General features: G+C 58.9%; 2 protein-coding genes across 5 annotated transcripts; one reads left to right on the forward strand and one right to left on the reverse strand.

The window, feature by feature from the left end:
- Window positions 1–1,652: 1,652 nt before the first annotated feature.
- Window positions 1,653–16,846, forward strand: INPPL1 (inositol polyphosphate phosphatase like 1). 4 transcript variants are annotated; one of them, XM_025356318.1, is made up of 29 exons: window positions 1,653–1,734; window positions 2,522–2,908; window positions 6,016–6,079; window positions 6,174–6,324; window positions 6,553–6,673; window positions 6,910–7,050; window positions 7,285–7,378; window positions 7,485–7,574; window positions 7,745–7,840; window positions 7,942–8,092; window positions 8,183–8,289; window positions 8,579–8,681; window positions 8,776–8,972; window positions 9,282–9,399; window positions 10,018–10,114; window positions 10,404–10,542; window positions 10,653–10,752; window positions 10,853–10,941; window positions 11,219–11,300; window positions 11,433–11,522; window positions 12,035–12,148; window positions 12,280–12,368; window positions 12,856–12,943; window positions 13,035–13,190; window positions 13,419–13,497; window positions 13,593–13,733; window positions 14,871–15,543; window positions 15,794–15,927; window positions 16,015–16,846. In XM_025356318.1, exons 2-29 carry the CDS (start codon window positions 2,727–2,729, stop codon window positions 16,103–16,105), a joined length of 3,777 nt encoding a protein of 1,258 aa, XP_025212103.1. In that variant the 5' UTR covers window positions 1,653–1,734; window positions 2,522–2,726; the 3' UTR covers window positions 16,106–16,846. The 4 variants fall into 4 exon arrangements, with proteins under 4 accessions (XP_025212103.1, XP_025212101.1, XP_025212102.1 ...); XM_025356316.1 differs by having other exon boundaries at window positions 11,219–11,522; XM_025356317.1 differs by having other exon boundaries at window positions 15,794–16,846.
- PHOX2A (paired like homeobox 2a) lies at window positions 16,808–21,783 on the reverse strand. Its single transcript, XM_025356319.1, has 3 exons — window positions 21,395–21,783; window positions 18,715–18,902; window positions 16,808–17,932 (listed from the first exon to the last, which is right to left on the reverse strand). The coding sequence occupies exons 1-3, from the start codon at window positions 21,609–21,611 to the stop codon at window positions 17,483–17,485; spliced, it is 855 nt and encodes a 284-aa protein (XP_025212104.1). The 5' UTR covers window positions 21,612–21,783; the 3' UTR covers window positions 16,808–17,482.
- Between the last annotated feature and the right edge of the window lie 1,850 nt (window positions 21,784–23,633).

Genomic DNA, 23,633 nt, shown 5'->3' on the forward strand with positions numbered 1-23,633 from the left:
TGCACATTAATAGTCTTCAGGGATCCTGTTGCTCCTGTTGCCCCAAGTGGGAGCCAGGTCCTGAGCTGTTTTGTCTTGGTCTCCAAACAGCCTCCTGGTCCTCCAGCCCTTGTCTGCCTGGCTCTGTGCTCGGCTCTAACAGAAAAGCTGGGAATGGGAGTCCAGGAAAGGCTCCGGATTGCCAGCGGGATGAAAAAAATGTGATGCACATTGAAGGAGCAGAGTTGGGGCTTGGGACTCTCAGAGGAAGAACAGAGCCAATTGGAGAGGGCAGTCTAGGGGGTTCCTGGAGTGGAATATTCAACAGCCTGGAACTGGTCCAGCGCTTTGGTGTCCTTGAGGTGTGGCTGGAAGAGTTAGACACCTTTAGGGCTTCCCGGGGTCAGGAGCCTCTGGCACCTTTGTCTCCTCCTAGGATTGGTAGATATGCCTATCTTGACAGGGTTGCTATGTCTTCACAAAGCCCTCGGGGGCTGGGCCTGAGTTATCTCTGGGTCTCCCAACACCCCTTTCCCTTTGGATAAGTCTTTGTTTGCACACTCCTACTACAACTGTCCCCAGAGAGGCACAGGTAAGCGTCTGAGAACACCCTGCAGGTAGGTGGCCCAGCTAGGACTAGAACCCAGGTGTGCAGACTCCTAGTCCAGGTCTCTCCCCCACTACCAAGGAGTCCCCTCACATCAGGCTCATCTTTTCTTATACTAAAAGGTGGCTGATGAGGAAGGTGGCACAGATTGTTGGATGAGTTATTGGGTTCTGGAGGCACTGTTGGGTGGGTGGGCGGATCTCTTAGTTATTACATTTATCTAGTGTGGAAGGCCCCACAGAGCCCCTTCCACGTCCCAGGCTCTGTTCCAGCTGGGTTAAGTCAACGCATATTTGAAACAGACGAAGGAGCTCGCGGGACTGACCCGGGCTCCGTCAACAGGTTCAACGTAGCAAAGTGAAAGTTCTCTCCCAGGTTAAAGGGATTCTCCCACGGCGGCCCAGGAGATGGTAGCGGCGGGAGCCCGACTGGAGGCCTGCGCCTTTAAGGAGCCAGGGGGCGGAGGGGCGGGGCAGGAAGACGACTCCCCGGAGACGCCGCCACCGGCTAGGTCTTTTTTTGGGAGGGGGCGGGCCAGACCCTTTTATGGACTCCGCCCCCTTTCCAGCGGCCGCGTCCCCTTTCCGCTCACGGCGTCAGGGGAGGGAGCCAGGGGGTCGTTGAAGTGGACCCCGTCTGGGAGCTCCCCGCTGGGCGTCCGGCCCGCGGAGGCGCGAGTTTGCTGACTCGGAGGGAGCCGCTGGGGCGGGGGCGAGTGCTAATAATACCCGTTCGTCCCGCAGCCGCGCTTTACAGTTTACACAGCTGTCACCTTCGTTCCTCCTTAATTAATAATAAAAATAGCCGCCGTTCGGGAGCGCGGGCGGGGCGCCAGGCCCGGTGCCGAGCGCGGTACGAGCCTGGCCCCCAGGGCCGGTCCTCGCCACAGGATCCCCATTTTCCAGAGCGGGAAGCCGAGCTCAGCCCCACGCCGCGACTTGCCCGAGGTCACCCAGTGGGCCAGCGGCTCCCGGACCGAGGCGCGGGGCGGGGTGAGGCGGGGCGCGGTGCTGCCCCCAGCTCCCCGGGGCGGCGCGGGGCGGGGCGGGAGGCGCGGAGGGCGGGGGCGAGCGCGGATGGCCATCTTAAGTGGCCGCCTGGAGCCCAGGGCCGCTGTCCGGGGAAGGGGCGCCGGAGCAGCCCGGGAGGTGGGGGTCTGCGTGCGGCGGCCCGGATCCCGGGAGGGAACTTTCTCCTAGACGGGCCAGGGGCTCCTACTGGCTTCGGACTGCTGAACCCCCGCAAGGCCTGGCCTGCGGGTGTGGGGGGTGGTGCCGAGGAACTTGGCCGAGAGGGGGAAGGGCTCTGCCGGGCTGGGAGGGGCTGCGTGAGGGGCTCGAGAACGTCGCACTTCGTCTGGGGGTGTGTGGGGGAGCGGATCTTCCCGCAGGCTTTGCCGGGGAACGGTCCCCATGGAGTTGGGGGCTCAGATCTAAGAGGGGGCTGCATTTCGCGGGAGTTGGGGGCCCTGCCTGCCTGGGTGGAGGGAATGGGTTGGGGGGTCGTCCTGGATCCTTCGCAGGTTTGGGGAACTCGATGCAGCCAAGCTGTACGGGGGCCGAGAGGAAGAGCCATGGAGTGGAATCAGACCATTATGGGGTTTAGGGGTCATATCATTGGGAGAACTGAGAAGCGCTGAATTCTCCAGGGGGTGCCTGGATCCCGAAGTGTCGGGCCGGGATTGGGGGACTTGGATTTCGATGGGGGTTTGGGGACTGGATCTCCTCGGGTGAATGGTGGGGGCAGGATCATTGTGGGGTCGGGGAGGTCCCGGGCCCTGCGGGAAGGTGGGGGCACAGTCCCCGCAGGAGGAGCTGGGGGCAGGGGCGGCCCCGGCTGCGGGCCGAGCGGAGGGGGAGGGGGCGGCCGCCGGCACTGCGCTCCGCTCCCGCCCCTCCCCCGCCGCCTCTGAACAAACTTTTCTTTCTCTTCAAGTTGAGGCCGGCGCTGCAGGCAGCGGCGGCTGCGCGGCGAACGAGGCGGCCTGCGCGGCGGAGTGCTGAGTCCCGATCCCCGGCTCTGTCCGGCCCACGGATCCTCAGGCCCGGGCCCCGGGCCCGGCCCCAGCCTCAGCCCCGAGCGTCTCGGGGCGGATGGCGCGGGGAGACGGGCGCGGGCGGTGCTGAGCCCTGCGCGGGCCATGGCCTCGGCCTGCGGGGCGCCGGGCCCGGGGGGCGCGCTGGGCAGCCAGGCCCCCTCCTGGTACCACCGCGACCTGAGCCGCGCGGCCGCGGAGGAGCTGCTGGCCCGGGCGGGCCGCGATGGCAGCTTCCTGGTCCGAGACAGCGAGAGCGTGGCGGGGGCCTTCGCGCTTTGCGTCCTGTGAGTGGGGCGGGGGCTCCTTGCGGGCTGGCGTGGACAGGGAGCGCGAGCATGGCGGGGTGTGGAGAGGGCCCGGCGCAGGGTGCGTGGGGCGGCGGGACGCCAGACCCGCCTCCACCCCCTAGAGTGGGAGCCTTGGCTTTCTCCTGGGTCTGAGGAGGAACGCAGGGGCACTTCCTGCTGTGTGTCTGGGGGCACTTTCAGGAGCCTTGAGGGCAGAGGATATGGGGTTCTGCGGCCCAGTGTGACTGTGATGGACGAAAAATTCGGGCATTCCCCGGCAGACCCCTTCAGGCATCCTCCAGGTAGAAGTGAGCAGGGGAGAGGATGTGCATTCTACGTTGTGTGCAGTCCCGTTTGGATAGGGACTGAGTGGTGAGCAGGAGAGGGAGTCGGGGCAGAGGGACTGACGGGGTGTGTGGGGATGCCTGGCAGCTTCCTTAGGGCCCCTTTCTGTGCTTTGGGGTTCTGACTGGCCGTGTATGGCTGGTGGGGGCGGTGGTGGGTGGTGTAGAGAGGAAGGCTTGGGGAAGCAGAGGCTGAGGCTGTATGGGACCTTGCCATTATTTCTGAACCAATGAGTGAGTGAGCCCTGGCTCTGGGCTGGAGCCCTGGTTATCTGGCTGCCCTAGCCCTGAGCTATGAGTGCTGAGAGCAGAGCCATACTTCGTCCTTCTCTGAGTGGGCCAGGTCCTGTGGCTGTGCCTGTCAGCCGAGTGTGGTAGTGGTGCCGGAGTGAGTTAGCACTCCTGGTTTTGCAGCCTTCTACCTGCTTTGTACCTCCTGCCCTGCAGTTTGACATTGAGTTGGCTTCTGTGGGCCCAGTGAGTGGGAAACTGGGGGGGCTGCTTTATTTAGATCAGTTATTTAGATCTTTATTTAGATATTTCTTGGCCTTGTGAACCCCCTCCCAAACTCCTGTCTGGCTGTCCTGGCCATGGCCCGAGCAGGGCTCAGCAACGCCCGCGCCCGCTGCCCCACGCCATCCGCCCGGCTTACCCCTTTGTTCTCCTGACATCTTTGGTGGGGGGGCACATTAGCCTAGACCACGGGAGCCTTTTTTTTTTTTTTTTTTTTGAGACAGAGTCTTGCTCTGTTGCCCAGGCTGGAGTGCAGTGGTGCGATCTCGGCTCACTGCAACCTCCACCTCCTGGATTCAAGTGATTCTTCTGGCTCTGCCTCGTGAGTAGCTGGGATTAGGGGCGCTTGCCATCAAGCCCGGCTAATTTTTGTATTTTTAGTAGAGATGGGGTTTCACCATATTGGCCAGGCTGGTCTTGAACTCCTGACCTCAAGTGATCCACCTGCCCCGGCCTCTCAAAGTGCTAGGATTACAGGTGTGAGCCACCTCACCCAGCTGGGGAGACATTTTTAATTGTCACAACTGGGATGGTGCTATTGACATCTAGTGGGTAGAAGCCAGGGATACTGCTAAACATTCTACAGTGCACAAGAGAGTCCCCCACAACAAAGAACTGTGCAATCCAAAATGTCAGTGGTATGGAGGTTGAAAAACTCTAGCCTAGTCAATTGACCCAACAAGGAAGGGGCCCTATAAGTCTCAGCTTAGGCCTCAAGTCTGAGGCCCAGTAGAGGGAGACTAAGGAGGGACAGACTAGGCAGATGAATATCCCCGAGTCCTGCCTCCCAGCCCCCTCTAAGGCATACCCCCTAATTAGGCTGGGGAGGGAGGCAGGTGCTGGGTCAGCTGTTGAGTGGGAGGGGGACAGCTGAGGCCTGTGTCTGGGTGAGGAACATTATTGTCCCAGGAGGGGTAGAATCCTGGCCCCATTGCCAGGGGAGGCTGTGAATGGGGTGAGGGGTCTGTCTGTGAGTGGGGGCTTCAGGTTTGCCAGCTGACTCTGGCTCCTCCCTGCATCTCAAGAGCCTGGGGATAAGGATCAGACGTGGACGATCAGACATGGGCAATATCTTAGATTTGCCAAATACACACATACTTGCTTACCTTTATACATTCCGGGTGTTCATGGATAACATGCAAGACACGTCCCTGCCCCAGCAGGCACAGGCAATCAGACCAGCAGGCTAGGATACTGGCCCTGGCTTTTGCCATGGTTTAAAACCCCAACTCCACCTTTTACTTACTCTGTGACCTTAGGCAAATGATTTTTCCTCTTTGAGCCTATTTCCTCAGCTGGAGAATGGGGATAATAATATCTGTTTGGAAATGTGAGAATTAAGTAAGATTGATAGGACACTGGGTACCCAGCGTGTCACAGATAGGATTCAGTTAATGGTATGCTATTGTAATAAACACAGATAGTGTTTATAATAGTCTACAAAGGAACACCCAGTGACAGACACTCACCCAGCATAAGCAGCCAGGAGAGCCCCTGAGGGGGCCACGGTATGGGGGTCCTCACCTCCCTCCTGCCAAATACCTAGGGTGATTCCTGGGTGACTCCTTGGGGAAGCATGCCCTGAGGTGCGGAGGCAGAGGATCTTCCATACCCCACTGATTGTGCACCTGGCTCAGCTGTCACCTGCTCAGCTGGGCTTCTGTCTGTCAGCACCCCTCTTGCCCCTCCTTGGCTTGGGGCTTCTAGAGGCCCGGGTTTCCCATGGGGGCCGTCTTTGGTGGGAAAGCCTAGGGTGATGTCCCCACACTCCTCGGCAAAAGTGCCCTAGACATACCCGACTCCAGCAGAGCCAGACAGCAGCGTAAACACGGGAGGCACACACGCGTGTTAGCATGTTGCCCGTGTGTGCAAACAGAGGCTAACCAGGCTTCTGAAGATTCTTAGTTTGGCGGGGGGCCCAGACTGGTACCACAGCCCACAGGGGCTGTTTAGACAGCTGTGGAGGCCACAAAAGATCTCCCTGTTGCTTCCCGGGCCCTGCCCTGTGGTGAATGTGGAGTCTGTGTAGGTCTGGTGGGGAGAGGGGGGTGTTCTGGTCATTCCTGCCCAATAGGCAACACCAGGAGGGTGGAAGTGGACCAGCCCCATCATTAACCCTGTGAGGTGGTTTTAGGGAAACCAAGCAGAGGGGGTCGGTGTGCTGAGCCTGCTGGCAGGAGGAAGGGGTGCTTTGGGTCTTAGACCCCAGCCTGGGGGTGACAGATTCTGTCCCTGCCTTGGCATCAGGTATCAGAAGCATGTGCACACGTATCGCATTCTGCCTGATGGAGAAGATTTCTTGGCTGTACAGGTAGGAGCTTGGGTCCCTGACCCCTGATCTTGATCCAGCCTAGGGCTTGGGGACCTGCTGGCTGACCCTTCCTCCCCCTCTTGCTGGCCCACAGACCTCGCAGGGTGTGCCTGTGCGCCGCTTCCAGACCCTGGGCGAGCTCATCGGCCTGTACGCCCAGCCCAACCAGGGCCTTGTGTGCGCCCTGCTTCTTCCTGTAGAGGGCGAGCGAGAGCCGGACCCGCCGGATGACCGGGATGCCTCAGGTACTTCCCAGTGTGCAGGTCCCCTCCCTGCCCCTGTCCCTTGGCTCTGCCTGCCTCTTCCCATCCCCACTTCTCAACCCCACCTCTCCTGTAACCCCCTTTTCCTTGGCCATGATGCCGGGGCCCTTTATCCTTCTTTCCATGGAAGTCACTTTACAGCTGCATCGTGCCTCCTACTCCACTGAGTGTGGGAGGTCCAAACGGCTGCCCACTGACCCCTGCCTACAGATGGGGAGGATGAGAAGCCCCCGCTGCCACCGCGCTCTGGCTCCACCAGCATTTCTGCCACCACTGGGCCCAGCAGTCCCCTGTCAGTCCCTGAGACTCCCACAACTCCAGCTGCTGAGAGGTGAGACCCCCATCCCATTCACTGAACAGGAGACCTTTTCTCCTCTGAGAACTATTTCCCTACCAAGGGTGGGGAGGCCTTCTAAGGCCCCACTAGGAACCCCTACCCCACCTCAGCCCAGAGGCAGATACCCCGATCAATCCTGGTTGCCACAGGTACTGTCTCCTCTAGGGATGGGGCAGAGGTGTGGGACAGGTCAGCAGGACCTCCACTGACTTCTTAACCCCTCCCCAAAGTGCTCCCAATGGACTGAGCACCGTCTCGCACGAGTACCTGAAAGGCAGCTACGGGCTGGACCTGGAGGCTGTGCGGGGTGGAGCCAGCCACCTGCCCCACCTCACTCGTACCCTCGCCACCTCATGCCGGAGGCTGCACAGGTATCTGGGACATCCAACCCCATGTATTACACTCTTACCTCTGACCTGTCCTCACCTGCTTCCTGGCTGTACAGGTGCCCTGATCTCTGACCCTGAACAGTGAACTAGCCATTGCCTCTTGACTTTCCTCACCAGTACCCTTTATCCTTGTGGTGAGGTGGAGGCTACACCCAGTGCCCCCTTCCCTATACTTAGGCCGGGGTGGGGGTTCTTTTGATCTGATGTCTCCTCTAGTGAGGTGGACAAAGTCCTGTCAGGCCTGGAGATCCTGTCCAAGGTGTTTGACCAGCAGAGCTCGCCCATGGTGACCCGCCTTTTGCAGCAGCAGGTAGGATTGTAGGGAGACCTCTGGGAGGTGGGTTCGTGTTCTGGAGCTGGGTGGGAGGCTCTGTGTAGGTGACTCATGTACAAGCCTGGTTCTTCCTTCCCGCCAGAACCTGCCACAGACAGGGGAGCAGGAACTAGAGAGCCTGGTGCTGAAGCTGTCAGTGCTAAAGGACTTCCTGTCAGGCATCCAGAAGAAGGTAGCATGACCTCTGACCCTTGACCCCCAATTCACTGGCCACTGTCATTGGCCTAGCACTGATCTCAACCCTGAGTCTGCAACTTAACATTGGCCCCAACGTCAATTGTGCCCCTCCCTGCCCCAGCCTTCAGTGTGTCCCCTGGCCCCACCCTGCCCTGTTCCCTCCAGGCCCTAAAGGCCCTACAGGACATGAGCTCCACAGCACCCCCGGCTCCGCAGCCATCCACACGTAAGGCCAAGACCATCCCCGTGCAGGCCTTTGAGGTACATGGCAGTGGGGCCTCACAGGGCAAAGGGTGGTTGGAGGTGACCAAGGTGCTGCCTGCTCCAAGATCTTGTCAGCAGCCTCCCCACCTGGCCTACAGGTGAAGCTAGATGTGACCCTGGGTGACCTGACCAAGATTGGGAAGTCGCAGAAGTTCACACTGAGCGTAGATGTGGAGGGTGGGCGGCTGGTGCTGCTGCGGAGACAGCGGGACTCCCAGGAGGACTGGACCACCTTCACGCACGACCGCAGTGAGCCAGGGCCAGACCTGGGAGGGGTGGGCAGGGTGGAGCCCCTGGCCCAGGGGCACAGGCCTGTGTGACCCGTCCTCCACGCCCTAGTCCGCCAGCTCATTAAGTCCCAGCGTGTCCAGAACAAGCTGGGTGTTGTGTTTGAGAAGGAGAAGGACCGGACTCAGCGCAAGGACTTCATCTTTGTCAGTGCCCGGGTGAGCAGCAGGCTGGGCCCGGCCACTGGGGACTGCGGGAGTCCCCCACATGGGTGCTTCCCATTGGATGGGAAGAGAGGGAACACATGATGTAGGCATGCCATCCCTCCTGGCAAGGGTGGGTCTGACAGCGTAGAGGGTGTTGAGAACGGGTGGTTGAGCAGTGGGTATACAGTGGAGAACCAGACAGACCCTCTCCTCATGGACATGAGCCAACTGGCAGGGTATTCCTCTGGAAGGGGGGCTTTCTGGATGCCTACTTGCCCCTGAGTGGCTGCTGTCCCCCCAGAAGCGGGAGGCCTTCTGCCAGCTGCTGCAGCTCATGAAGAACAAACACTCCAAGCAGGATGAGCCCGACATGATCTCCATCTTCATAGGCACCTGGAACATGGGTCAGGCCCGGGCTGGGGCTGGGGCGGGAGAGAGGGATGGCTCCAGAGCAGGTGCCTAACCCCTCCAGACCCAACTTACCCCCTTCACCTCCAGGAAGTGTACCACCTCCAAAAAATGTGACATCCTGGTTCACATCGAAGGGTCTGGGGAAGACCCTGGACGAGGTCACAGTGACCATACCCCATGACATCTATGTCTTTGGGACCCAGGAGAACTCAGTGGGTGACCGCGAGTGGCTGGACCTACTGCGCGGGGGCCTCAAGGAGCTTACGGATCTGGATTACCGCCCGGTGAGGAGGGGGTCATCTTGTCCAGGCCCCTGTCCTCACACACCACCTCCAAACTATCCTACTTGACTTCATGGGCAACCCCAGGAGCACAGCTTCACTGGCTTTTTCTCTGGTCCCTGAGCATATCCTTTGGGAGATCTGACCTGAGTCCTTCATGCCACGAGAGGAACCATTTATCTCCAGTCCCTCAGGAAGAGGGGTGGCAAGCCTTCCTATCCTGTGATGGACACAAAAGTCTATTTACAGTGCAGGGGGAAATGCAGGCAGTGGGTGCAGCAGGGCAGTGGTGACCATGCACTCTCTACCCAGATTGCCATGCAATCACTGTGGAATATCAAGGTGGCAGTGCTGGTCAAGCCAGAGCACGAGAACCGTATCAGCCACGTCAGTACGTCCAGTGTGAAGACTGGCATCGCCAATACCCTGGGTAAGCGGGGCTGGCAGGTGCCCAAGGGTGGCAGCGTCCCTCTGTCCATGGCTTCTGCTTCCTCTCAAGCCTAGTATTCCCCTTTTTTGGTGATCTTAGTTTTCCCATATATAGGGTACTTTGAACTTTGAAAAGCATATTCATATTCCAAATCTCTCCCAGCACCACTGGGAAGGCAAGGCCAGGATAATTACCCCCGTTTCACAGATGATAAAACTCAAACCCAGAGTGGTTGAGTGACCTGCCCAAGGTCACATAGCAAGTAAGTGGTGGGGCCAGGCATTGTGCCCAGGTCTCCTGATTTTTAGTCTGGTGCTCTCCCAGGAGAGATTCTGCTCAGAATTTGCAGGGCCTTTCAGTTTCACCCTTGGGGTCCCCTGTGATCTCCAGGGGCTCTGCTCACACCTGCAGACAGACTCAGGCCATCCACACAGACCATGTGTGCCCAATGAGGACCCCCCCCCAGGGAAGGTGTGGGTGTGTGCAGGGGCCTGCCCGTGTCACAGCGTCTGGTGGCTCAGTGGGAGGATCCTCTCACTGCAGCTTTGAGAGGCAGAAGGGAGACTTGGGAGCCCTCTGAGGGTGACCCAGGCCTTCCTCTCTTGCTTGTCCTAAAAGGGAACAAGGGGGCTGTGGGAGTCTCCTTCATGTTCAATGGCACCTCATTTGGCTTTGTGAATTGTCACCTTACCTCAGGAAATGAGAAGACGGCTCGGTGAGGGGGCACCTTTCCCATGGTCTCTTTACACCCATCCTGTTCACCTGAGGCCTGTTCCCGCTCCCATATCCCAGCCCATGGCCCTCCCACAGGCCTGTCTCCAGAGACCCCCTGCTCTCTTACCCCAATTCAAGACCCTTCTGTTCCTGACCCTGACCTTGTCCCCAGGGGTCCGGATCTTTATCCCATCCCTGACTCCTGAGACTTCTTCCCTTTACGCCTATCCCTGACTTCTGGCTCTGACCCTGGGGATCTACCCCTCCCCACCCCACACCCCTCACCCTAGGAGGAACCAGAACTACTTGGACATCCTGCGGCTGCTCTCGCTGGGCGACCGGCAGCTCAGTGCCTTTGACATCTCTCTGCGTTTCACACACCTCTTCTGGTTTGGGGACCTCAACTACCGCCTGGACATGGATATCCAGGTGTGAGCAGGGCCCTGCCATGGCTGTAGGGAGACTAAGGGTCACATGGGCTATCACCCCTGGCTCTGGCTCAGGAGGAAAGTTTCCAGCCTTTGCATCCTGCACCCCAGGAGATCCTGAACTACATCAGCAGGAAGGAGTTTGAGCCCCTCCTCAGGGTGGACCAGCTCAACCTGGAGCGGGAGAAGCACAAGGTCTTCCTTCGATTCAGTGAGTGTGGGCCCGGCAGGTGGTGATCTGAGGGCTAGGAGGCTTGCAGTATCCCTGGGTATCAGGGCCCTGAACCCCACCTGTCCCCTGCTTTCCTCAGGTGAGGAGGAGATCTCCTTCCCACCCACCTACCGCTATGAGCGGGGTTCCCGGGACACATATGCCTGGCACAAGCAGAAGCCAACTGGGGTGAGCCAAGAAAATGGCATGGGCCTTGGGGGACCCCAGGCCTGCGATGAATCAAGAATTTGGGTCAAGGGTATGGGTCTCTGCAGCTTCCACTCCAGCCTCCATGGCCCCTCTGAGGCCTTTGGGTGATCCTGGGTATTGTGAGGATCCGAGAAGGGAGGTGGGTGCTGGGGCCCCTTGTAATAGAAGTGTGGGGACTTATCAGCTCTGGAGTGGGGTCCATGCCAAGCAGCCCCCTAGCTGTCAGCTCTAACCATGCTGCCATCCCCTGCCCCAGGTCCGGACCAATGTGCCCTCATGGTGTGACCGGATTCTGTGGAAATCCTACCCTGAAACTCACATCATCTGCAATTCTTATGGTCAGAGCCTCCCGGACAGAGTGATGGGAGATCTGGGGTGGTCACCATCTGGACTCTGCCCTAACCTTGGGAGGTGGGTGCAGAGGGTGGGAATATTCTCCCTGAGTCCCCATTCCTATTGCCTCTCCCCAGGTTGCACTGATGACATCGTCACCAGTGACCACTCCCCTGTGTTTGGGACATTTGAGGTTGGAGTTACCTCCCAGTTCATCTCCAAGAAAGGTGACTGTTCCAGATGTGCTTGTGGATGTGGCATAATCTGAGTGGGCACAGCTGGTGGCCTCGGGATATACATAGGTTTGACTATGTAAGTGTGTGTGTCGATGTGTGTACCAGTGAGTGCAGGAGTGCTTCTCAAGGTGTGATGTGTCAGGGTGTCTGTGTGCTGGGGCCATCACAAGAATTATGTGCCCATGCTTGTGTGTGTACATACGTGAGTGTACACGTATCTATGTGCCTGTGTCTGTCTGGGCCCACGTGTGTGTCCCTGAGTATGCCTGGACATGTGGCAATCCCGCAGGCATTCTCGTCCCCAGCATCCTCTTCAATGGGCATTTTATTCTTGGGTTGTCTCTTTGCTCTGGTCCAGGGTCTGGGCTCTGGAGTTTCCCTGTTGGTGGCCCTGCCTCCTTGCTCTGGACCCCTGATTTCATGTCCCAGGGCCCTGCTTCTCTGTCCCATTCCTCCTATGATCCTCTCAGCCCTCCTGTTTGCTCTTCTCCCTTTCCCCTCAGGGCTCTCGAAGACTTCAGACCAGGCCTACATTGAGTTTGAGAGCATCGAGGCCATTGTGAAGACAGCCAGCCGCACCAAGTTCTTCATCGAGTTCTACTCTACCTGCCTGGAGGGTCAGAGGCGGGTCAGGGGCTGGGTGTGGGCCAAGGAGGATGGGAGGCCAGAGGGTGCAGTCAGCCCCCTACTTAGTGGGAAGGGAAGCTGAGAGGTGGTACTCAGTTGGGTGTCTCCCACCCCCACCCAGAATACAAGAAGAGCTTTGAGAATGATGCCCAAAGCAGTGACAACATCAACTTCCTCAAAGTGCAGTGGTCTTCACGCCAGCTGCCCACGGTGAGGCTGTGGGCAGGGCCCCTGCTTATGGGTGAGGGCACAGAGAGGGGTGCAGAAGAGTTTATTGAGGAGCCTGCCTGGGAGGGAGTGTGGGGCCAGCAGAGCGTGTGTGTGTGTGTGTGTGTGTATGTGTGTATGTGTATATGGGCGTGAGTGAGGATAAAGGCCTTTGCTTTATTCTGGGAGTGTGGAACCTTGTTGCAGTTTGTTCATTCATTCAGGAGATGCTTCTTGAGCTTTTGCTAAATGTCAGGTCCTGTGTTAGCTACTGAGAAAATTAATTAGTTACAGTGATGCTAAGTGCTGTAAAAGGCCTGTATAGGGCTGTGTCTTCTGCATTAAGGATTTGGCTCTTCTCTGAAGAGTTGAGTGTGAGTGAGCACAGATGACCTGAGGGTGGAGAATGAGTAGTGTCAGGGGCAGCATGTGGGAGGGGCAGGAGGAAGTGGCAGGGCTTTGTTCCTCACTGGGCCTCCCTGCTTCCCAGCTCAAACCAATTCTGGCTGATATCGAGTACCTGCAGGACCAGCACCTCCTGCTCACAGTCAAGTCCATGGATGGCTATGAATCCTATGGTGAGGAGTGAGGGGTGCTGAGGGGAACAGGAAGCCAGGCAGGGCCTAGATTGGCTTGGTAATTTGCTGGTTTGTCCCATCTGCCCCTCAGGGGAATGTGTGGTTGCACTCAAGTCCATGATTGGCAGCACGGCCCAACAGTTCCTGACCTTCCTGTCCCACCGTGGCGAGGAGACAGGCAATATCAGAGGCTCCATGAAGGTGCGGGTGCCCACGGAGCGCCTGGGCACCCGTGAGCGGCTCTACGGTGGGGACTTCAATGGGACATGAGATAGGGTGGTGTGAACAGATCTAGGAGGGCAGGACTGGGGTGTCGGGGGCATGTTGGAACCTCTGGGATACCTGGAGGTTCTGCAGCCACAGCTGGGAATTGTCTGCCCCAAGGCATAGCTGGGAAAGGGCTGGAAGGCTCCGTGGGTGTCTGTGGGATCCAGGACCCCAGGTCTCCTCTGAGTCTCCCTTCCTGCCCCCTCAGAATGGATCAGCATTGATAAGGATGAGGCAGGAGCAAAGAGCAAAGCCCCCTCTGTGTCCCGAGGGATCCAGGAGCCCAGGTGAGCTAGGGCTGTGTTGAATGTCATATGAAAGGGCACCTGGGGGCATCTGGTCAACCCCACTTCATCTCCTCTCTCCTATGCATCCCTGGCAGGTCAGGGAGCCGCAAGCCAGCCTTCACAGAGGCCTCCTGCCCGCTCTCCAGGTTATTCGAAGAACCAGAGAAACCTCCACCAACTGGGAGGCCCCCAGCCCCACCCCGAGCAGCTCCCCGGGAGGAGCCCTTGACCCCCAGGTGAGAGGAGGAACCTGTCACTGCCCCTGCTTCCCCTGCCCACCTCTATCCATCACTATCCCCTGCAGGGTCTCAGGGCTGGACTGGGGATCGTCAGCTGCTTAGGTGCCCTGCTACCCTGTGGTTGAAGGTGCCACAGCCTTATGCCTGTGGCCACTCTGGCCAGCCAGGCCACCCTTAGGTGTGGCTCTGAGTCAAAGGGAGCAGTCAGCCTTTCCTCTCAATTCCGCCTTTAAAAATGGAATGTGAAATTGTTTTTAAGACAGCTCCCTCCATGTAAACAGACCTAGCTTGAGCCTTCTGTTTAGAGGAGGCACACGGCTCGGCCTGGGATTTCCCAGGGTACCTTCTTTGGAACTCTGTCCTGCAAGAGGCCCCACTTGAAATGGGTTTGTGGTCAAATGAGTTTGGGAAATGCTTTTTTCTAGTTTCTTTTCTTAGACATTCCCAGTGCACGTTAGTATTACCAAAAGCTCTGAGCATGTGGACAGGAAGGAAACCTCTTTTCAGCTCTGTTTAATATGGTTTCTCAAACTTAATGGGCCAGGAAACTTATTTTCCACATAGTAACTATTAACGTCCTGGGGAATTAGTGCTCTGTGTCACACTTTGGGAAAGTGAGGCTTGCTTTCTAATTATATCCAATGGTTGCTTAAACTTACATAAATTCCTAGGTACAGGTTGGTGCTTTTTTACTCATCTTCAGCTGTTGTCAGTCACCCGGGTTTTATCCCCAGGTTTGAATAAGACCCACCTGAATCTCTGAGAAAGATTCTGCAGTGGATTGACTGTGGGTGCCTTGAGAGGCTTTCCAAACCTGGCCTCTCATTGGAGGCTTTACTTGACCTGTCTTCTGGCACCTCTATTCTGAACCATTTAGCTTAGGTTTCACAGCTACAGACAAAGATATGAAAGATCTAAGAATCTTAGCAAGTGAGTCAAGGGTTATCCATTCAAAGGGTTATCCTCCCGCTGACCTTTATAGATGAAGAAACTAAGGGCAGCTGATGTGCTCAAGGTCATGAGAAAGTCTAGGACCAGGGGCCTTTCTGACTCCTGTCTAGTTCTCCCTCCACTGCTCCCACTGCCTTAGACCTGGGTTCCTGGATCCTGGAGTCATTCTGCTTCTACACCCAGGTTGAAGCCAGAGGGAGCTCCTGAACCAGAAGGGGTGGCCGCCCCCCCTCCCAAGAACAGCTTCAATAACCCTGCCTACTACGTCCTTGAAGGGGTCCCACACCAGCTGCTGCCCCCGGAGCCACCCTCGCCTGCCAGGGCCCCTGTCCCACCTGCCACGAAGAACAAAGTGGCCATTACAGTGCCTGCTCCACAGCTTGGGCGCCACCGGCCACCTCGTGTGGGAGAGGGGAGTTCTTCAGATGAAGAGTCTGGAGGCACGCTGCCCCCTCCAGACTTTCCACCTCCACCACTGCCGGACTCAGCCATCTTCCTGTCACCTAGCCTGGATCCTTTACCAGGGCCAGTGGTCCGGGGCCGTGGAGGGGGTGAGGCCCGTGGCCCGCCGCCTCCCAAGGCCCATCCAAGGCCCCCACTGCCCCCAGGCCCCTCACCAGCCAGCACTTTCCTGGGCGAAGTGGCCGGTGGGGATGACCGGTCCTGCTCGGTGCTGCAGATGGCCAAGACGCTGAGCGAGGTGGACTACGCCCCTGCTGGGCCCGCACGCTCAGCACTCCTCCCAGGCCCCCTGGAGCTGCAGCCACACCGGGGACTGTCCTCGGACTATGGCCGGCCCCTCAGCTTCCCTCCACCCCGCATCCGGGAGAGCATCCAGGAAGACTTGGCAGAGGAGGTGTGTGGAGCAGGGTGGCTGTCTTTGTGCCTGAGGAGTGTGCTTGCCCACAGACTGGTACCCTTTCACTCCACCATTCAGCTCTCATGGTGTCCCCGCTACCCTGAACCGAGCACTGGGAAGTTGGGAGACACATGAATCAGCCCAGCCTTTCCCTTCCTTTTCCCCAGAGCATGCAGCAGATTGTGACTGTCTGCAGGTGTTTCTATGGGGGACACTGAGCTCCCCCTGACATGCCCTGTTTTCTTAGGCTCCGTGCCCGCAGGGCGGGCGGGCCAGCGGGCTGGGCGAGGCAGGCATGGGCGCCTGGCTGCGGGCTATCGGCTTGGAGCGCTATGAGGAGGGCCTGGTGCATAATGGCTGGGACGACCTGGAGTTTCTCAGGTGGGGGAGGGGCTGGCCCCGGGGGCGGAGCTGGGGCCCTCAGGACCCGCTAGCCCATCTCACTTCCCAGCCTGTTTTACTCCACAGTGACATCACCGAGGAGGACTTGGAGGAGGCTGGGGTGCAGGACCCGGCTCACAAGCGCCTCCTTCTGGACACCCTGCAGCTCAGCAAGTGATAGCGGAGGCACCACGAAGCTGTGAACTCAGCTCCCCTCCCTGCTACCAAGGCCCAGCTATGGCCCCAGGGTTGCAAAGTTATGAGGGTCAGGGGAGTATGTCTCTGCCTATTTATTGGGGATCAGCATTCCCCGCTGCCCAATCATTTGCAATGCCCTAATTAGGGCATCCTGCCCTTCGCCTTTTAGGCTCAGGTCGGAAGGTCAGTTGCCATGGTTACCGAGGACCCTGGTTACTCTGGTGCTGTCCTTTTACTGGACTCCGCCTCCCAGCCCCAGGGGTACCTGTGGGGGCCCATTTGGGTACGTCTGGGCCCCCACTTTCACCAGTGTTTCTGCAGCCTTCCACCGGGCCTGAACCACATGGGAGGTGCTTCGCTAAGACCTCCCCACCCCCGCTGGGGGTGGGGGCGGGTGTCCGTCCGGAAATGAAGGAAGAGCCCGAGGACCGGGCTGGGGTTTATTTAAACTGTTCTGTGTGGGTTGGGGAGGGAGGGCACCTTAATATTATTGGGGTTAGTTGGGGTGGGGCAGGATCTCAGCCATAAAGTGCCAGTTTGCTTAGTTCTGTCTCCTTGTCCGTGCTGCCCTGCGCTGCGGATGCATGGCGGCGGGCTTGGGGAGGGAGGTTCCTCGCAGGTCTCAGCCCAGGACAAGGTCTTGCAGGCAGTCTCCTGGGCAGTCGGAAGGGTTGCGGCGTGATGTCTTCAATAAATTAAGTTTTATTTGGATTGAGTAAAACTTCAATAAATTACAAGTTTTTCAAAGAAAAAGGACAACCAAAAAATTTAGGGAAAGGAAATACCTCTGTCCCATTCCCTGGGCAGCCCCTCCACTCCTCCAACAGGTCCACCCTCTGTGCCAGACGGGCTAGGGAAGAGAGGAGACACGTGAGGGACGCATTGGCAGTGGCCTCTGATTATCCCGCAACCTATCCCGCAACCACCAGCCTCTGTATGGGTGGGGTTAAGGCGGGTGGGCCCGAGGGGTGGGGCAGCAGACTTTCCTGGTCACCAACGTAAGGGGTGACCCAGCCACTGCAGAGCCAGGGAAGGGGGCTGTGCCGCTCCTCCTTGAGGACCTTCACTTTGAGGGCACTGTGTTAGGGACAGGCCTCATGTGGTACCGCATCCAAAGAAGGCCAAGCTAGAAGAGGCTCCGGGGTTCTCCTGGAGGGGGTCCCGGTGAAAAGAATTCCGCTCTGCTGGTACAGGGTAGGTGAGGACGAGAGTGGCCCTGACTTGGTCTCCAAAGTTAGGGAGGACACACCCAGGGGTGAGACAGTAGGGAGTGGAGACAGATGGGGACTTCCAGGTGGGTGGCCAGGATGGGAGGGACGTCTCTGGGGGCAGGCTCGGAGCCTCCAGAGGCTGGCAGCTAGAACAGATTGGTCTTCAGGGCGGGGCCGGGCTTCCGGTGAAAGGAGGACAGAACCCCGGAGAAGGGCCCGGGGCCGGACTCGGCCGGCTGCCAAGCCTTAAGCAGTTCGGCCGCGCCTGCGCCGGGCCCGCCGCCCCCACCGCCCGCCACACCTGCCCACAGTGCGCCCTTGAGCGGCTGTGGCCCTGGCCCGGGTCCCGGCCCGGAGCCCAGTGCGACGGGCAGTGGGCTGGGGCTCAGGCGCGGGCTGGCCAGGCCGGGCGCAGGCGGCGGCGGCAGCGATGCAGTGCTATCCGGCGTGGGGCTGCATGTGGACTCCTTGGAGTCGTCGTCCTCTGAGGAGCAGCGCGCCTCGCCCTTTTTGGCGCCCGACGCGCCCGCCGCCCCTTTGGCGCTGGCCGCGCGCTCCTGTTTGCGGAACTTGGCCCGGCGGTTCTGGAACCAGACCTGCGGGCACAGGGGCCAGTCAGCCTGGACGAGGGTCGGAGAACGCACGGGGTCAGCCCGCGGTCGCAAGGCTCGAGTGAGATCCTGGTTCGGAGAGAACCGGGCCCGGGTTCTTACTAGTTGGAGGGGCTTTCGGCCCTCCTGCACTCAGCCCGCTGCCCTCTGCGCGCTCCACTGGCCCCTGCCTCCAGATCCCTGGGTTCTTGCCCTTGGGATCCACTCACCCGCTGACTCCCCTGCCTCCCAGCACTCTTGGTCTCCTGGAGGGGACCCTGCCTCCGTTCTCCTCACCCTAAGTTCTTCCCCCAATTCCTTCTTTTAGGAAGCTCTGGGACTTCCCTCCTGGAGCGTTCCAGGGCCGTGGAGAGCAGTTTAGGGCACCAGGAAAACCTTTTGTCTAGGGCGTCCAGTCAAGGTGGGCCAAATGAACATCTGTACACGGAGTTGTACAAATAGACAACAGTCTGCTCTAGCCCGGCTCTCTTAGGTCCTGTGCCTGCCACAAACTCAGCCTCCCGGGCTCCGGGTTTTCAAAGCTGCAGCGCCGGGATAGGGAACCCCAGGGGTGCTGACTGGCCTCCCTCCACTCCTCAGCTCGGCCCCGAGGTCGCCTGGGTCTCTCCCTCTACCCCCTCGGCCTCCCTCCTGGCTTCTCAAGCATCTCTAGGAACGTTCTGCCCTAGGAGGGAGACAGAGCGGAGATAGCCTGAAGCTACCTTGGGAGATCGGGTCTCCTCCTTCCATGGGCACACACTCTCGTACACACACGTGCATATACGCACCTGCACGCGAGCCTCAGTGAGGTCGATCTTGAGAGCCAGCTCCTCACGCGTGTAAATGTCGGGGTAGTGGGTCTCAGCGAAGACGCGCTCCAGCTCCTTGAGCTGTGCGCTGGTGAATGTGGTGCGGATGCGCCGCTGCTTGCGCTTCTCGTGCAGGCCGGACGGCTCTGGGAAGAACTTGTAGGGCACTGCGGGTGTGTGCAGGGCGGATGGGGGAGCAACAAGGATAGGGGAGTGAGAAGCAGAGTTCAACCCGTTGTTTCCAGCTCCGAGGGAATCACACGCTTCCCCTGTCCCTGGCCTGGTCCCTCGTCTTGGTCCCAACAGCCTGGGGCGGAGCGTTCACCCTATCACTCAGTGGAGCCCGCGGGATAAAGGCAGATGGAGATCAGGGAGACCCGAGCCCCAAGAGCGGCCAAGGGGAAAGCATAATCCAATACTCCAACCAAGACACCCCCTCCCCCACCCCACCCCCGTCAACGCCCTCCTCCCAAGCCCTGTTCCCTCCACCTCCCCTTGCACCCCCATTCAACCCCTGCCTCCGGCCCTCCCCTCCTGTCTCTCAGCCCGTCTGCTCCCTCTGTTTACCCTGGCCCTGGATGTCTGTCAAGTCTCATCAGCATTGCCAGGCTTCCCACTAACCAGTTCTGGGCCAAGGCTCTGCAACAGAGAACCTCCCGCCGGCTCTCCTTTCAGCCCTACCACCAGCCATCCCACCGGCTTTCAGCTGTATACAGATTTGGGTCCCTCCACCCATCAACCTCCCCCTTTCCCAAGCCTCATTTCTTCAATCCTGCCCCACTCCCCTGACCCTCATTCTCCCCTAGATGTCCCCCTCTCCTCTTCCTCATCTTCCTCCATTTGAATCTCTCCTCAACTTTCCACTTCTGGGCCATTCTTCTCTTTGTGCCCATTGAGACTTCCTCCATCTTCTCTTTGCCCTTCTTCTTCTTCCCCAGGCACCTTCTCCATGTCCCATCTCCTCCAAAGCCAACACTGCCCCCTAACTCTCTTCCTATACCCATCCCAGTCTCCACTGCCCCATAGGTAGTGTTTCTGACAGTACCTCCCTTCCCTGTCTCTAACCCTGGTTTAAGTCTTCATATTCACCAGAGGTCTCCAATCTCCATCTTTGCCCCATCTCTCCAGGCCTCCATCTCCCCTGATTCTTGTCTCCAGCACCCCATTTGTATTCTCATCTTCCTCATCTCTACTTCTAATCTTCCTTGGTCCCCATCGCCTGATTGTTATCTCTATCTCCCCAACCCTGAGTCCCCATTTCTCCTAGGATTTCCAGTGCTTCCACCTCTGCTCCCATCTCTCTGTACCTTATCCCCATCTCTCTGGTCTCAAAACCCTGTATCTCTGGAGCCTGTCTCCCCTCTTCCCAATCCCTACCCTCATCTGGCTCAGGGTACCCAATCTCCCCACCCTGGTTCTCATTTCTCCAAATCCAGGTTCTCATTTCTCGTATCTCTCCCCCAGCTCCCAGTCTAAGGGGCCCAGTCTTTTTTTTTTTTTTTTTTGAGATGGAGTCTTGTTCTGTCTCCCAGGCTGGAGTGCAATGGCATGGTCTCAGCTCACTGCAACCTCTGCCTCCCAGGTTCAAGCGATTCTCCTGCCTCAGCCTCCCAAGTAGCTGGGATTACAGGCGTGGGTCACCACGCTCGGCTAATTTTTTTTTTTTTTTTGTATTTTTACTAGAGATGGGGTTTCACCATGTTGATTAGGCTGGTCTTGAACTCCTGATCTCAAGTGATCCACCCGCCTTGGCCTCCCAAAATGCTGGGATTACAGGCGTGAGCCACTGTGCCTGGCCCTTAGGCCCCAGTCTTCTACTTCGGTCCCCAGTGGTCTTCCCAGGAGGGAAGGAGATAAAATTCCATGAGGCAGGCTGGGACTGTAATCAGAGGGATGAGATGACTGAGAAGCTCAGTGAGGTTGAGGGTTTGGACAGGGACTTGGATCAAAAGGCTTGGGGAGCAGGAGCTGCTTCCATGTTCTACAGGACTCTAGCTGGGAGAGTTTGTGGGGGAATGGGGAAATACAAGTGGCTTAAAAACCCGGGCCCCTTTATTGCGGGCTACGGGATCTGGTTTTGGTGGCTACAGAAGGGTTCGGGCCCAGGCAGCATGGGTCCAAGACAGGGCAGGAAGGGCCTGATGGCCACGGGGGGCTCTAGGAAGCTTCCCGTCTGGGCAGCTCAGCTGCCTGCAGAGGTCCTTGCTGGGGGTCATGCATCTTGTGGGGCAGGGGTGACGGCGTGGGGTGATAAGTGGTGACAGGGCTGAGCTGGGAGCCTTTTTCAAAGATCCAGGGCTTGTAGAGGTTTAGTGGTCAGTCTCTGCAGGTGGTGAGGGGAAGGTTTAGCGGTCAGTCTTTGCAGGTGGTGAGGGGAAGGCCTGGTAAGGGGCCCAGAGCTGGATGGGGATCCATTTCCTTGACCTGAAGGGCACGAGACAGAGATTTGGCAACGAGAAAAAGGAACAGGAGAGATGAGAGGGTGAGGCTCATTCCTGCGGAGGAGAACCTCTCGTATTCTGGGGGTCTCTCGGGGCATTAGAGGGTCTGGCCAAGGCAGGAATGGGGGCGGCTGAGGGAGACAGTCGCATTCACTTGGCGAGCGGGCCCGGGGATTCTGCAGGAATTGGAGGGAGGGTTGGGCCGGGGCTGCGCTCACCTGCCGAGTAGGGCGCGGGCTGGTGGTCGCGTAGGGCGCCAAGCGCGCAGTTGGAGGAGCCGAGCGCGGGGCAGGGCGGCCCTGCCGCGGGGAAGGCGGGCCGCAAGGGGCTGTATTGGAAGCCGCCGGGCTGGCTGCAGGCGCCAAAGTCGCCGTAGGCGGACGCCTCCATGGCCGCCACGCACGAGTCGTACGAATTGAGGTAGGAGTAGTCCATCGGCCCGGGGGGCGGGGGCGGGGGCCGGGCCAGGCCGGGTCGGGGTCTGGGTCCGGGTCGTGGTCGGAAGGGAGGTTCGAGCGCCAGGCTCCGAGGACCCGAGGCCAGCTCTGAGCGCCCGAGAGCCCGCCCGCCCCGTCGCGGCCGCACTCAGCCCGGGTGCTACGCAAGTGCAGCCGGCCCGGCCCGCGCGCCTTTTAACGCGCAGGACCCCGCGGAGGGGGGGCGAGGCGGGGCTAGCTCCGGCGGGGCGGGGCCTGGGACGCACAGACCCCGCCCCCAGCCGCCCCGACCCCCACCCCGAAGGGTCCCAGCCGCCCTCTTAGGGCTCTAGAGGTGTGGAGCTGGGATGCGCGGGACCCTATCCCAGGAGTGCCTATCCTGCCCCAATCCGGACCAGACCTTCGGTCTCTACACAGCGTCCGAAGCCAGAGGGTACTGACCCTTTTCCCGGGCCTCCCCACCTGCGGCCCCGCGGAAGGGCGGGGATGCAGGCCTGGCGGCGCTCGTGTGAAGAAGTTAATTCAATTCGTTCTGATAACCGAGTTATTCCGATCTGGCCCCTCAGCCCCGCCCCCAGCGAGGTCCCATCCCGGCGGAGACTGCGGAGGCGGCCCAGGAAGGGGGATGGAGACCGGGAAGAGACGGAGCCTGGGATGGGGACAGGGAGGGGACGTGGGTAGACAGAGGAAACAGAGACCGGGAGAAAAAGGGGCAGAAACAGTGATGGAGACAGGGACAAGAGATACAGGTAAACAGAGGGAGACAAGAACGGGACATACACAGCGAAAGACGGGATGGAGCGGGGACAGGGCAGAGACAGGAGATGAGGGTAAGAGAGAGACAGGAGGAGACAGGGACAGAGGAGGACGAGAAAGAGAGTGAGGTAGGCATGGAGACAGAAGGGGTCAGGATGAGACATGGACGGCAACCAGGACTGCGGTGGAGAGCAGGGGAGGGATGAGACAAAACAGAGGCAGGAATCGTGAGACAGACACATATGCCCAGGGACAGTCTCAGAGAGACAGGGCCAGGGACAGCCATAAGCGCGAGAGCAGGGGCTGAGGGCGGAGAGAAAACGCCTCCGGGGAGCTTAGACACGAGGGCTGGAACGCAGAGGGGGCCCAGGGATGGTGCTGGAGGCTCTGGGGTGCTGCGGGGAGGGAGGGTCGTGGGAGCCAGGTCCTTCTACCCTGACTTGTCCTGAGGCCCACACGACCCTGCACCTTCAGGGCCCGCCTGCCTCTCCCTCCCCCAGTTCCCTCAGCTCCATCTGCGGTATGCGACCCTCTCCTGTGACCTTGGGCTCAGGATGTGATGGATGTCAGGAAGGGAGCGTACCCCGTGACCTCTTTATTGTTCTTCAGTCTCTTACCCCTGTTCTCCACGGCCCCCCCTTTTTTTCTCCAGGGAAACCACCTAGACTCAGTCTGCACCTGGCCCCGACATCCCTACACAGATTCAGTCACCAGCTCTCCCATGCTGTGGGACAGCGGGACACGTTCAGAATCCTTACCGTTGGGGAGCTCGTCCACTCAACCCCCAGCTTCCTCCACCGATCTTGGCAGGTCCTGTAGATGGGGAGTCTGAGACCCATGGAGAAGCCGCGGGAAGGGTGTGTCTTTGGTTCCAGCTGAAGTCCTTGGGGGTTGATATAAGGACTCCTGGAATTCTCCCCAGGTTTGTCAGGTCAGAGAGGAGTGCATCTTTCCTCAGGTAATCCCTCCCCCATCATCCCTTCTGGGCTTCGCAGGAGGCCTCTCCATCCCCAATCTCTGGAACCACTCCATGCCAGGGGATTTCTTCGAGGTTTCTCAGATTACCTCCTTTCAAATGTTTTTATTGTGACAAAATACACATAACATAAAATTTACCATCTTAGCCACTTTAAGCTATAGTTCTGTGGTAGTAAATACATTCATATTTATGTATTAATACATCCATCTCCATAACTCTTCGAATCTTGTAAAATCAAAACTCTGTACCCGTTAAACAATACCTTCCATTTCCCCATCCTTCCTG

This window comes from Theropithecus gelada, chromosome 14, assembly GCF_003255815.1.
Source record: "Theropithecus gelada isolate Dixy chromosome 14, Tgel_1.0, whole genome shotgun sequence".
Classification (NCBI taxonomy): domain Eukaryota; kingdom Metazoa; phylum Chordata; class Mammalia; order Primates; family Cercopithecidae; genus Theropithecus; species Theropithecus gelada.

Bases quoted from the DNA above. Each gene is read 5' to 3' on its own strand.
- INPPL1 (XM_025356315.1), top strand. From the start codon at position 2,727: ATGGCCTCGGCCTGCGGGGCGCCGGGCCCGGGGGGCGCGCTGGGCAGC. The intron at 7,379-7,484 runs GTAGGATTGTAG...CCTTCCCGCCAG, and splicing joins CCCGCCTTTTGCAGCAGCAG to AACCTGCCACAGACAGGGGA. The intron at 8,290-8,578 runs GTGAGCAGCAGG...CTGTCCCCCCAG, and splicing joins TCATCTTTGTCAGTGCCCGG to AAGCGGGAGGCCTTCTGCCA.
- PHOX2A (XM_025356319.1), bottom strand. From the start codon at position 21,611: ATGGACTACTCCTACCTCAATTCGTACGACTCGTGCGTGGCGGCCATG. The intron at 18,903-21,394 runs GTGAGCGCAGCC...ACACACCCGCAG, and splicing joins GCCCGCGCCCTACTCGGCAG to TGCCCTACAAGTTCTTCCCA. The intron at 17,933-18,714 runs GTGCGTATATGC...CTGTGCCCGCAG, and splicing joins TCACTGAGGCTCGCGTGCAG to GTCTGGTTCCAGAACCGCCG.